The following is a 15,080-nucleotide window of genomic DNA, read 5'->3' on the forward strand; positions in this document are numbered from 1 at the left end:
CGCCGAAATTTGGGACAGTGAGTTGTGTTGAGTTTTTCGACATCCTTCTTCAATTTGGCCCAGATCGGTCCAGATTTGGATGTAGCTGCCATATAGATCGATCTCTCGATTTAAGGTTTTGGGCCAATAGAAAGCGCACTTATTGTCCGATGTCGCCGAAATTTGGGACAGTATGATGTGTTGAGCCCTTTGACATTCTTCTTCAATTTGGCTCAGATCGGTCCAGATTTGGATATAGCTGCCACATAGACCGATCTCTAGATTTAACGTTTTGGGGCCATAAAAGGCTCATTTATTGTCCCATGTCGCCGAAATTTGGGACAGTGAGTTAAGTTAAACCCCTTGACATACTTCTGCAATATGGCACAGATCGGTCCAGATTTGGGTATAGTTGCCATATAAAACGATCTCTCGATTTAAGGTCCTAGGCTCATAAAAGCCACATTTATTATCCGATTTTGCTGAAATTTGGGACAGTGAGTTGGGTTAGGCCCTTCGACATCCTTCTTTAATTTGGCCAAGATCGGTCCAGTTTTGGATATAGCTGCCATATAGATCGATCTCTCGATTTAAGGTTTTCGGCCCATAAAAGTTGCATTTATTGTCCGATGTCGCCGAAATTTGGGACAGTGAGATGTGTTAAGCCTTTCGACATTCTTCTTCCATTTGGCTCAGATCGGTCCAGATTTGGATATAGCTGCCACATATACCGATCTCTAGATTTAAGGTTTTGGGGCCATAAAAGGCTCATTTATTGTCCCATGTCGCCGAAATTCGGGACAGTGAGTTGTGTTAGGCTCTTCGAAGTTTTCTGCAACTTGGCCCAAATCTCTTCAGATTTGGATAAAGCTGCCATATAGATCGATATATCGATTTAAAGTGTTGGCCCCATAAACGGCACATTTATAATCCGATTTGACTGACCTTTTTAGTTGAAACTTGTTCAGGTAAATTTTTGTTTTCTCCGTGTATGTGCATGTTCTACTTCCAGTAATTCAAAACTTTGGCATTTACTTGAACATCAGCTCAAAATTAGGTTGGCATTTTAATGTTGTTCCCTTCGTTGGTGGTTTTCGATCCAACTCGGCTGGGCCTTTTGTGCTAGCCTCCGTGGCTAACGAAAGTAGTTCAGTGCGCGTGGTTTCTCCATGACATCTCCCATTACATCGAAGACGACATGGTGGTTTACAGCCATCATCATGGTCGAATATGCATACGGTTCGTGGTTTTGAAAAGAAGAGCTGCATAGTTTATTACATTACCCCCATTATGGGTTAAACCTGATGACAGTGGTATTAAATTTGATATACGAGGTTTATTTATTTTCTAAAATAAGCCAGCCATCATGATTGCTGGTTTGCCTTTTTGGTTTTACAAAGGCGGCAAGGTAACGATACGAATATCGTTTTACTTTGAAAAATTTCCCTCTGCAATGTGTGGACAAACCATGAAAGACTTAAGTGACATATAGTTGAGTTTGCGCACGATGAAGGCTATATACCACAACATATTATGGCTATGTTATGGTGCTATTCAAGTTGTTTAATTTCTAAATGGCAAGTGAAATTGCGCTTATTTGTCACATATTGGAGAAAAGTCAAAATAAAAATAAACAAATAAAACAAAGCACAATTGGACATAGACCAGCATTTTTGAAATTCTGTAAAATTTTTTTATAAAAATTTTTCTTTGGCGAAAAGCTCTTGCAACTCAGGAATTTTACTAGAATTACTTTTAAATTCAATTTAAAAATCAAAAATCACTTACCACAACAAATCAAGCCAAATACCAGCCATAGAACACCAGAGTGTACATAACCATCGATGAAGAAGACCACAGCGGTATAGATGACCGATACCAGTAGACCAATGGCTATCATAATGCCCATTACCACCCAAGGCATCATTATATAATGGTTACGCTGTAAACAATCGATAGATTATTACAATTGAAAAAAAAAATGGCCTAAAAATCAAAATATAATAATTCTTACCTTAAGAACACCCACTATCATCAGAGTTGAGATCAAAATAGTCATGGCAAGATTAATGACCAATATTATTTTGACAATATTTGTATCCAAATCTAAAAATATGGTCTTAAATGCAACGCGCGTAGTAAAAATGATGACTATTGTTATGATGGACAATATGATGGCCAACAAGCCAGAGATAATTGAACCATTGCGGGTGGATGTGCAGAAGCAGAAGGAACTCAACGGAGGTTTTTTGTCCATTTTGTTGCTAAAATTTTAGAAACTGAAATAAGAATAAGAACAAAGAAAAATTTGTTAGAAATTAAATATTTTAAACTTTTTTGGATCCAAATTACAAATAATAAAACAAATATTCTCACTAAAAACCTTGCTTAAAAAAAAAATAAATTTTATTTTCCAAAAAAATTTTTAAATTTAAATACGGTTCAGATAGGTCAAGCTTTTTATTGGCTTCATATAAACCAATGCCTACTTGGCGTAAAAAAAACTTACACTGAAGATAGGAAGATGACGTCGATATTTTATAAAACACTAGCTGGTCCGGGCCCGCTACGCTGCGCCTTCTTTTACTTTATATGGAACAAAATTTTCCTTGGAATATTTATTTTCGACAATAAAAGAGCTTTTAGTGAAATACCATGCTACGAAAATAGCATATCGCTTGACTAACAGTTTAACAATTTATCCCAATCTGAATCCCATATGATCTTTATTGGTCTACGAATTTAAGTTTGGATGTAAGATGTACTCCATTCTTAAAATACTTTATTTCAGCCCGATATTCTCACGATGTCTGATTTAGGGGTGTTTTCGGGGTTGAGGTGGTCCCCCAAACACTTGGCCCTGAAAAAAATTTCAGCATCGTGCTCTTCTCTCAAATGCCATTTATTTAAACCCCATATTGCCATTGATTTTGAGGGGAGTTTACAGGATGAGGCGTGCCCAAACACATGGTCCCAACATTGGTTATCAAATTCGTTTTCTAATTTCTCAAATACCATTCATTTGAGCCATATATTGGCATGGTCAAAAAATGTTTACCCTTTGGGGGGGAAGGTGTGATGCCTTAAAAACATGGTCCTAAATTTGGTTATCAAATTCGTATTATACTCCCAAATACCTTTCATTGAGCCCCATATAGCAATGTTCAGTAAAAAATTGCTGTTTGTGGGGTATTTCGGGAAAGGGGTAGACCCCCTGAAAATTGGTCCCGAAAGTGGGTATCAATTCTTGTTCTTCCCCCCAATTCTTTTCATTTAAGCCCCACATTGACATGGTCCCCCCCAATAACTAAGCCCTGAAAATATATCAGCAATGTGCTCTATTCTCATATATTTGAACCCCATATTGCCATTGGCCTCAAAATTGGATATCAATTTTTTTTTCTAATCTCAAATACCATTCACTTAAACCCCTTATTGAAAAAGCCAGCAAATATGTCCGGTTTGGGGTATGAGCCCTAAAAACTATGAATATCGAGTTCCACTGTCTTGAAGACCCAAATTGTCTTGATGAGCAAATACGTCTTGCTTGGGGGTTGTTATGGTCGTGGGAGGTCCCCTAGACAGTTGGACCCGAATGTTGATGTCAGATTTATGGTCTACTCCCAAATACCCTTAATTTGAGCTCCATTTTTCTATAGTCGGCAAACATGACCGATTTGGGGGATGGGGCGGCGGTCACTCAGTGACTTGGCTTTGAAAATATATATCAGATTCGTGTTCTACTTTAAAATATCTCTTATTTGAGCCCCATATTGCAATGGTTAGCAAATACTTCCTATTTGGGTGGTGTTAGGGGGGCGGGGTGGCCCCATAGAGACTTTTTCCGAATATTGATATCAGTTTCGTACTTTACTTCCGAAGACCTTTCATTGGAGCCCCATATTGCTATGGTCGTAAATTTGTCCTCTTTGGGGGATGTGCCCGGAAATGGGCGGCCCCTCACACACGGAAATATCGTGCTACTGTAGCCTATGTCCGCCTATGACGCTAAACGCCTGCGTTCGAATCCTGACGGAACTTCGGACAAAATTTAAAGCGGTGGTTTTCCACTCTTAATGCTGGCGACATTTGCGAGGTACCATGCCATGCGTGGTCATGTAAAAATTTCTCCCCAAAGAGGGGCGGCACTGCGTCACGCCGTTCGGATTCGGCTATAGAAAAGGTTCCTTATCGTTGATAAAATCAACATGAATCGGAAAGCTCTCATTGATGTGTGAAAAGTTTGCCCCTGCTCGGTTACTGGGCAAATTTTTAATTATATACACCAAAAAGGATAGCATTTGTTATCTAATTGGCAGGGACAAAAACTGCTTTGCCATTTGTCCCATCATGGCGCACTTCCCAGCCAGAACTTCCTCTAATGGGCCAAATGACAACACATTACAAACTGTCCTGCTGACAGACAGGGATCGTGGTGCATGCCTAAATAGACGATTACTTTCAGCAATTGCCCGCTAGATGGCGCTTTGAGCGACATTAAGGTGCACGCGACAGTGTATCATAGAAAACTTTACAGTATTGCTTTATGCAGCACCTCTACGGAAAGGGATTTTCGTCACGAATTCAACGGTGTCCGTAAAGTTCGCAAAACTGAGGAAGTTACAGCAGTTGCAAGCTCACGTTGTTTTTTTTTTTTGAATTTTTCCATATCAATTATGTGATTTTGAAGCAATATTCGTAAAGAAAGAAAATAGATGAGAGTATTGCTTCATCCAGCACCATTACGGAAAGAGATTTTCTTCACGCATCCAACGGTGTGCTAAGTACTTTGAAGTTCGCAAAGCTAAGGATGTTATAGGAATTTTAAACTCTCGTTGATTTTTTTGCATTTCGAATATTGATTATGCGATTTTGAGCTTGTTTCTTGAAGGAAAAACATAGGAGTTGCACTAAAGCCATTTTTTTGCCATAATCTTCAATACTGTATACTTAACTCGAAAATTTTTTTCTCATCAAAAATTTAAAATTTTCATAAGGGGCCTTTGCTAAAAAAATGCAAAAAAAAATAAAATGTGAAATTTCAAGTAATTCTGTTTACTTTACGAATCTTCTTCGAATTTCGAACTGCAGAATGCTTAAAATTTTTCGAAATTCGAAAAAATGAAGGAGTTACAGCGTTGTTGGTCTTGAAAACGACTTTGAATTTTTACGCCCAAAATAAATTGGTTTTTGCTGTTTTCCATAGCAACCTTTACAGTATCGCTTCATGTAGCACCTCTACGGAAATGAGTTTTTGTCACGAATCCAACGGTGTGCGAAAAATTGTGAAGTTCGCAAAACTGAGGAAGTTACAACAGTTGCAAGCTCACGTTGGTTTTTTTTTTTTAATTTTTCGATAACAACTATGCGATTTTGAAGCAATATTCGTAAAGTTTTCAAGAAAATAGAAGATCGTATTGTTTTATCCAGTACCATTACGGAAAGAGATCTTTCTCACGAATCCAACGGTGTGCTAAGTACTTTGAAGTTCGCAAAGCTAAGGATGTTACAGCAATTTTAAGCTCACGTTGATTTTTTTGCATTTTTCGAATATTGATTATGTGATTTTGAGCTTGTTCCTTGAAGGAAAAACATAGGAGTTGCACTAAAGCATTTTTTTTGCCATTATCTTCAATACTGTAAACTCAACTCGAAAATTTTTTTCTCATCAAAAATTTTAAATTTTCATAAGGGGCCTTTGCTAAAAAAATGCAAAAAAAATAAAATGTGAAATTTCAAGTAATTCTGTTTACTTTACGAATCTTCTTCGAATTTCGAACTGCGGAATGCTTAAAAATTTTCGAAATTCGAAAAAATTAAGGAGTTACAGCGTTGTTGGCCTTAAAAAAGCTTTGAATTTTTACACCCAAAAAAATTTGGTGTTTGCAACGTTTTTCATAGAAAACTTTACAGTATTGCTTTATGCAGCACCACTACGGAAAGAGATTTTTTTCACGAATCCAAAGGTGGATGAAAAATTTTACAGCTTGCAAAACTGATGAAGTTACAGCAGTTGCAAGCTCATGTTGGTTTTTTTAAAGTTTTCAATATCAATTAGGTGATTTTGAAGCAATATTCTAATAGTTTTCAAGAAAATAGAAGAGAGTATTGTTTCATCCAGCACCATTACGGAAAGAGATTTTCTTCACAAATCCAACAGTGTGCTCAGAATTTTGAAGTTCGCAAAGCTAAGGATGTTACAGCAATTTTAAACTCACGTTGATTTTTTTTGCATTTTTCGAATATTGATTATGCGATTTTGAGCTTGTTTCTTGAAGGAACAACATAGGAGTTGCACTAAACCAATTTTTTGCCATAATCTTCAATACTGTAAACTTAAATCGAAAATTTTTTTCGCATCAAAAATTTAAAATTTCATAAGGGGTTAGCCTTTGGTAAAAAAAATGCAAAAAAATAAAATGTGAAATTTCAAGTAATTCTGTTTACTTTACGAATCGTCTTCGAATTTCGAATTGCGGAATGCTTAAAAATGTTCGAAATTCAAAAAAAAGAAGGAGTTGCAGCTTTTTAGGCTTTGAAAACGAAGTTTTTGCGATGTCAATACGGAAAGAGATTTTCTTCTCGATTCCAAAGGTGTATGAAAAATGTTATAGTTCGCTAGACTAAGGAACTATTTCGTGGGTGGTCACTTGGCCATTAAAGTAAATATAAGATTCAAGCTCTACTTTCAGAAACATTTCATATGAGCCCCATAATGGCATGATCGGTGAATAAGTTGTATTTGACGGTGATGTGGACTTCAGGGCCTTTGTTCCGAAAATATATTCAATTTCCCTAAAATCAATAAATTTCCACCCCAAATAGCTTGCCCAAAAAGTAATTGCGGATTTTTCATATAGTCGGCGTTGACAAATTTTTTCACAGCTTGTGACTCTGTAATTGCATTCTTTCTTCTGTCAGTTATCAGCTGTTAATTTTAGCTTGCTTTAGAAAAAAAGTGTAAAAAAAGTATATTTGATTAAAGTTCATTCTAAGTTTTATTAAAAATGCATTTACTTTCTTTTAAAAAATCCGCAATTACTTTTTGGGCAACCCAATATATAATATGGAGGTATTTTGGGGTAGGACGGCACCCCAAACACATGGCTCTATATTTTGCCGTGGCACCCGTCTCCAACAATAGAAGCTATGTTTTTTTGATCACTGTTAGAGTGCAAAAAATTTTGAACGAATCGCATTACCAATCTCCAAGATTTGGTTTTTTGAAATTAGGGTAATGAGAAGTGCTTTTTAGGGCAGACATTTCGACTCAAATATGGATATCAAATTCGTGTAAACTCCCAAAGCCCTTTACTTTGAGCCCCATATTATCATGGTCGATAAGTATGAACCGTTTAGAGGGAGTTTAGGGGATGGGGCGGCCACCGGCACTTTGCCCTCAAAATAGAAATCAAATTCGTTCTTTACTCCCAATTACCATTGATTTGAGCTCCATATTGCTATAGTTTGTAATAAAGTTCAGTTTAAGCGGTGATTCAGGGCATACCCCGAAAATTGGATATTAAATTCGTTTTCTACTTTCAAATACCTTTCATTTGAGTCCTATATTGCCATAATGGGTCAATTAACCTATTCGACGCATTTTTAGGAGGAAAAGCGCCACCTTGACTTGAAGGCAAAATTGAATGTCACATTTTTAATATAGTCCCAAATATCTTTCATTTGAATCCCATATAGTTTGGGGGTATTTGGTGGTGGGGCGAATTTTTTTGCCATATTTGTAATATACTGCCGGATACTTTTCGATACATCTGTTTTGAGGGCTTTTGGGGTTGGGGCGGCCCGCTGGGTACTTGGACCCAAAAATTTAAACGATATTAATTTTCTAGTCTCCAATACCTTTCATTTGTTACCCATATTGTGCCTATCAGCCCACAATTGGTTTTTGGTGGCGTTTTTGGTGAAAGGGGGAGGGTCAGCCACCATCCGATATCTAAAAATTATATAACCTACTATGTTTCCTTTTTTTGATTCTACGAAACAATAAAACATGCCGAGTCTCAAATAGTCATGATGGGTCATATGACCAATTGGGGCGTTTTTGGGGGTGGGGTGACCGCCTACACTTTGATCTGATTTTGTATGCCAGATTCGTAATCTACACCCGAATACCTTTCATTTAAGCCCCATATTGATATGGACGACCAATTTGTCTGCTTTTAGAAATTTTGAGGTTAGAGCGAGTTCGTGGGTACTTGGTCCCAATTTTTAATACCGTATTCGTATTCTAATCTTCAATACCTTTCATTTGATATCAATATTGTCTTTATCGATCCACTTGTGATTTTGGGTGGTATTTTTGGGGTAACGTTGAGGGTCCGCCCCCTTCCGATATCAACAAATTATAAAGCATATTTCTTTTTCCTGACCATATTTGTAATCTACTCCCGAAAACCTTTCATTTGAGTCCCATATTGTCATGCTCATCTAATGAAGCCATTTTTGAGGGGTTTTGGAGTTGGGGCAGCCCCCCAGTTATTTGGACCCAATTTTTAATATGAAATTCGTATTCTACTCCTGAAAACCTTTAATTTGAATCCCATATTGTCTTGATCGGTGCACTTTTATTTTTGGGTGGTACTTTTGGGATAAGGGGGAGGGTCCGCCCCCCTTCAGATATCAAAAAATTATGTAGTCTATATTTCTTTCCAGACCAACCTACACAACCTGTGAAAATTTCAAGATAATCGCTTCAGTCGTTTTTAAGTCTATGCGGAACAAACAAACTGACAAACAAGCAAACAAACACAAATTTATTTTTATACCCTCCACCATAGGATGGGGGTATACTAATTTCGTCATTTTGTTTGTAACTACTCGAAATATTCGTCTGAGACCCCATAAATAATATATATTCTTGATCGTCGTGACATTTTATGTCGATCCAGCCATGTCCGTGCGTCTGTCTGTCGAAAGCACGCTAACTTTCGAAGGAGTAATGCTAGCCGCTTGAAATTTTGCATGAATACTTCTTATTAGTGTAGGTCGGTTGGAATTGTAAATGGGCCATATCGGTCCATGTTTTGAAATAGCTGCCACATAAACCGATCTTGGGTCTTGACTTCTTGAGCCTGTAGAGGGCGCAATTCTTATCCGATTGGAATGAAATTTTGCACGGCGTGTTTCGCTATGACTTCCAACAACTGTGCTAAGTATGGTTCAAATCGGTTCATAACCTGATATAGCTGTCATATAAACCGATCTGGTGACTTGACTTCTTGAGCTTCTGGAGGGCGCAATTCTTATTCGATTTGACTGAAATTTTGCATGAAGTATTTTATTATGACTTTCAACAACTATGCCGAATAAGGTTCAAATCGGTTCATAACCTGCTATAGCTGCCATATAAACCGGTCTGGGATCTTGACTTCTTGAGCCTCTAGAGGTCGCATTTATTATCCGATGTGCCTGAAATCTTGTTCGAAGATCTCTCGATCTAATCTCAAATACGATATTCTCGATCTAATCTCAAATACCTTTCATTTAAGCTCCAAATTGTCATTATTGGTTTATATTTCCATTTTGCGGGTTTTGGAGGTGGCGCGGCCCCTCTTGATATCCCATCTTAAATAAGGATATCAAATTTCTGTTTTTGAGTTACTATAAACAAAGTTTCGCTTAAATTGCACCACCAATTTCCGAGATCGGACGTTTTTGAAAATAGGGCAAGGGGAGGGTCCGCCCATTAAAGTTTGGATGTTAGATCTACTTCATTCTCTTGGTTTTGGTGAACCTTTTGCCCCGAAAGTGGATATCAGATTCATACCCTAATCCCAAAAACCACATTTAAGCTACATTTAAGCTATAGTGGGTATATATGTATGGTTTAGGGGGAGTTTCAGAGGTGAGACGTCCCTGAAACACTTTGCGTTTGCAATGCTAAGAAGGAAAAAAAGAGCTAGACCCATCGATAAGTATACGGATCGCCTTGGAATCACTTCCTGATTCGATTTAGCTATGTCTGTCTGTCCATGTATTCTTGTAATCAAGGTACAGGTCTCATTTGTTGTCCGATTTTCCCAAAATTTTGCGTAAGTCTTTTTTTGGTCCAAGGACGAACGCTATTGATTTCGACAAAAAATCGGTCCAGATTTAGATATAGTTCCTATATATATCTTTCATCCGATGTGCCCTTTTAAAGCTGTAGATGCCACAATTTTGGTCCGATCTTTACCAAATTTGGCATGATATGTTTCGTGTGACGTGTTAATACGTGTGCAAAATATCATCTAAATCGGTTCAGATTTAGATATAGCTCCCAAATATATATTTTTTACGGTGTGCCCTTTTAAAGCTGTAGAAGCCACAATTTTGGTCCGATCTTTACCAAATTTAGCATGATAAGTTTCGTGTGACGTCTTAATATTTTCATCCAAATCGGTTCAGATTTAGATATATCTCCCATATATAACTTTCATCCGATTTGACCTATTAAGGATGTAGAAGGCACAATTTTGGTACGATCTTTACCAAATTTGGCACGAAGTGCGTTTTTCGACGTCCTAGTATATGTGCAAAATTTCATCAGAATCGGATCAGATTTATATATAGCTCCCATATATATCTTTCATCCGATTTGGCCTTTTAAAGCTGTAGTAGCCACAATTTTGGTCCCATCCTTACAAAATTTTGCAGATGTTGTATTTGACGTCGTACTACATGCAAAAAATTTCATCAAAATCGAATCAGATTTAGATAAAACTCCCATATATATCTTTTATGCGTTTCGACTTTTAAGGCTGTAGTAGCTACAATTTTGGTCCGATTTCCAAAAAATTTTTCATTAGATGTTTTAATTGACATCCTAATACGTGTGCAAAATTTCATCAAAACCGAATCACATTTAGATAAAACTCCCATATATATCTTTTATGCGTTTCGACTTCTAAGGCTGTAGAAACCACAATTTTTGTATCATCGTAAGAAAATCGTTGAAGTTTCTATTCGATATTTCAATAGCTATGCAAAATTAAAGTCTGATTAGATTTGAATATAAGTGCTATATATTAAATGTATTACGTAGACTCGGTGGTGTAGGGTATTATATAGTCGGCTCCGCTCGGCTTTTGGCTTTCCTTACTGGTTATATAATAAGAAGATAACGAAACAATTACATTTTGTTTTCCAAAGCTATTTTATTGGCTTCATATAAACCAATGCCTATTTGGCGTAAAAATAAGTTTCACTAAAGATAGGAAGATGACGTCGACATTTTATCGAAATATAATTCTTTTTCAAGTTTTTTTTTTAATGTTGCTTCTCATTTTGCTCACCGTAGAAAATTTCAAACTTATGCCTCAATATTTATGTTGCTGTTGTGACGTCAATTTGGACATTGTTTTTCAATCAACAAACTCGTGCGCCACGTTCATATATATTTTTAGATTTTATTTGAAATTTTAATTCAAAGCTAATTTGTATTTCATAATATTCAATCTGGCGGGAGGTGTTTACAATTCATTGCTGAAGATTTCATTTCCAGAAGTAATTGTGTGGAGCATTCATGTGATGATGATTAATGCAGACATGATGATGACCTAACTGGAGAGAATAGCCACTTTCGTGGTTTGCCTTAAAAATATTCGTCATTGTTTTGTTGCAATTAAAAAAGATGACATCAACATGTCATATTTGCGATTCTCACAGATGACGCTTTCACCATGAATTCTCTGTGGGAAAAAGTGTTATTGACCGACACATTTTTCAATGCAATGAAAAAGGTGACGAAACGCAAATATGTTAATGTTTTTTTGAAGGAAAAAAATCTTAAATATGAGTTAAATACAGGATTCACTAATAGAAGGTTAGGTCACATGCGAATACATAAAGTGGATAGGCCCCATGAACATCATTAAGGATGTCAAATCTGCCGATTGAAACTGCCATCATATGGGAGAAAACGTAAACAAAGTATGAATGTAAAAAGACAACAAGTTGACATCCTTAATGCCAAGTATTGCCAAAAATTAAAAAAAGTATATGTCGGCTGATCGCTTGGCGTACCCTTATTCAGTGAATCCTGAGTAAAATATAAGGTTTTAATAGTCTTTTTCACATACAAATTAGTTTCCTATATTTTTACCAGCTAAATGCTGATTATATCGTTCTTGAGGAATTTAACATCATTATCGAGTTAATTTCAATCAACACCTATAAGCCAAATACCATTTTGCTCAGCTCGATTTTTGCTAGGTGTTCCATTAATCTTATTTACTCAACACTTTTGATTTCGGAATGATTTTGTTCTATAGCTTCTTTCCGCTAAATGATATTTATTTTGAGGAGATTAAAATGTATGCAGTGCTGATTGAACGAATAGAAAAGATTGGCAATAAATTGAAACTTTTGCTTCATGAACAAAAAAAATAATTAAAAGCGTGCTAAGTTCGGCCAGCCGAATCTTGGGAAACCACCACCATGGATTCTGCTAAAATATGGGAGCCCATCTGGTTATACACCGAATTGGCAGTCATAACAGAACACTGTGTGCAAAATTTCAGCTAAATCGGACAACAATTGCGGCTTGTAAGGGCTCAAGAAGTCAAATAGGGATATCGGTTTAAATGGGAGCTATATCAGGTTCTTAACCAATGTGGACCGTACTAGGCACAGTTGTTGAAAGTCATAACAAAACACTATGCAATTTTAGCCAAATCGGATGAAAATTGAGGCTTTGATGGGCTCAAGAAGTCAAATTGGGAGATCGGTTTATATGGAAGCTATATCCAAATCTGAACCGAAATGACCCATTTGCAATTCCCAAATGTATAAATTTTTTCCTTTATGATGACATTTTCATTGTCGCACTGCGGCACGTTGTTGAGACTTAGCTATAAACAAAGGTCCCTTTTACTCTACTCCCAAATGCCTTTCTTTTGAGTCCTATCTTAACACTTTGGTAAATATTTCCTGTTTACGGGGTATTTCGGGAGTGGGATGGCCACCCAGACACTTGGCAAAATGCAAATTGGCCCATGAACATTCCATTAAGGAACAGGGGCAAACTTTTCACATATCAATGAGTGCTGTCCGTTTCAAGTTTTTTTAAGCTCAATGATAAGGGGCCTCCTTTTTATAGCCGAGCCCAAACGGCGTGCCTCAGTGTAACACCTCTTTGTGGAGAAGTTTTTACATGGCTGCCATACCAAATGGTACAGTACCTCCAAAATGTCGCAAAAATTAGGAGGGGATAACAGCCGCTGAAAATTTTTATGATGTTTTCGCCAGGATTCGAACTCAGGCGTTCAGCGTCATAGGCGGACATGCAAACCTCTGCGCTACGGTGGCCTCCGTATATTTACTTTAAGGACCCAGACACTTGGCTCTTAAAGAAAATATAAACTATTTACATTTATATGAACACATTTTATATGAGCCCCATATTGACATGATCGGTTACTAAGTTCTGTTTGAGGGTGCGATGTACACTAGGGTTTTTGTCCCGAAATTGAGTAATAATTTTCCGAAAATTATTGTCATAATGGGTCATTTAACCTATTTGACGTATTTTTAGGAGGAAAAGCGCCACCTTAACTTAAACGGTAATCCCCTCTCATTACTTGGATCTAATTTTTTTTGTGCCATATTTGTAATGTGCTGCTAAATACTTTTCATTTGGGTCCCATATTGGAATGAACTTCGAGTATATCTGTTTATAGGAGTTTTGGGTACTTGGACCCAAATTTCAATACTATATCCATTTACTAGTCTCCAATACGTTTCATTTGATACCCTTACTGTGCCCGTTGGACCATTTTTGGTTAAGGGAGGCGTTTTTGGGGTAAGGGGACGGGTTCGGCCCCATGCGATATCTTTAAAATTATATAGCCTATGTTTCCCTCCATACAAACCTACACAATCTATGAAAATTTTATGAAATTCGGTTCAGCTTGGACCCCTATACTTCGATTTTGTACGCCAGATACGAAATCTTATCTCGAATACCTTTCATTTGAGCCCCATATTGGCATGAACCTCCAATATGACTATTTGGGGGAATTTGGGGTTGGAGCGGCCCTATGGGTACTTAGACTCAAATTTTAATACCATATTCGTATTCTACTCTCCAATACCTTTCATTTTATACCTCTATTGTTTCGATCGGTCCACTTTTGCTTTTGGGTGGTGTTTTTGGCGTAAGGGGAGTGTCCGTCCCCATTCCGATATCGAAAAATTTTATAGCCTATGTGACCTCCTATACTTCGACATGAATTTGCATGCCAGCTTCGTTATCTACTCCCGCATACTTTTTATTTGATACCCATATTGTCCTTATCGGTCCACTTTTGATTTTTGGTGGTGTTTTTGGGGTAACGGGGGAGGGTTCGCCCTCTTCCGATGTCATTAAATTATAAAGCCTATTCCTTCTTCCTGACCATATTCGTAATCTCCTCCCGAATATCTTTTATTTTAGACCCATATTGTCATGATCGTCAAATAAACCTATTTTATGGGGTTTTGGGACTGAGGCGGCCCCCAGTTACTTGGAGCCAATTTTTATTATGAAATTTGTAGTCCACTCTTGAATACCTTTCATTTGAATCCCATATTGCACCGATCGGTCCACTTTTATTTTTGGGTAGTACTTTTGGGGTAAGGTCCGCCCGCCTCCCGATATGAAAAAAATTATATAGCCTATGTTTCCTTCCATACCAACCTACACAATCTGTGAAAATTTCAAGGTAATCGGTTCAGTCGGTTTTAAGCCTATATGGAACAAACTGACAAACAAACACAAATTAATTTTTATATATAAGAATATTTCTTCTTGTTGTAAAATTCATTTTACAACAAGCTTTGAAGAAAAATATAGAAATTATATGTCTCTTATATTTCTATCCTCTTGTACATGCAAGTGTTGAATTTTTTTCTCAATGCATTCTATAACATCTGGATATGATAAACAGATGTTGAATTTCTGTTTGCCCACATGGATATTTCTGCACCTCAAGTCGTTAATGCCACCACAGGGGTTGAGTGGTAAGTACCAATAGTCCAAGTTAGTCTACAATAATAACCATCAATAAAAACTATTGAGATTTCATTCACCTCACTGCAAATTGTTTTATAATTGGTTTGCT

At 37.0% G+C, this 15,080-nt stretch overlaps 1 protein-coding gene across 1 annotated transcript in view; it reads right to left on the reverse strand.

The window, feature by feature from the left end:
* LOC106081020 (uncharacterized) overlaps window positions 1–15,080 on the reverse strand; it is a 54,944-nt gene that overhangs the window by 5,468 nt on the left and 34,396 nt on the right. The window contains exons 3-4 of the mRNA XM_013242689.2: window positions 1,994–2,258; window positions 1,768–1,921 (exon numbers count right to left, since the gene is read on the reverse strand). Of these exons, the coding sequence (XP_013098143.1) occupies window positions 1,768–1,921; window positions 1,994–2,236 (397 nt within the window). The 5' untranslated portion in view covers window positions 2,237–2,258. The remainder of the gene's footprint in view (window positions 1–1,767; window positions 1,922–1,993; window positions 2,259–15,080) is intronic.

Source organism: Stomoxys calcitrans, chromosome 2 (assembly GCF_963082655.1).
Source record: "Stomoxys calcitrans chromosome 2, idStoCalc2.1, whole genome shotgun sequence".
In the NCBI taxonomy this organism is placed as follows: Eukaryota; Metazoa; Arthropoda; class Insecta; order Diptera; family Muscidae; genus Stomoxys; species Stomoxys calcitrans.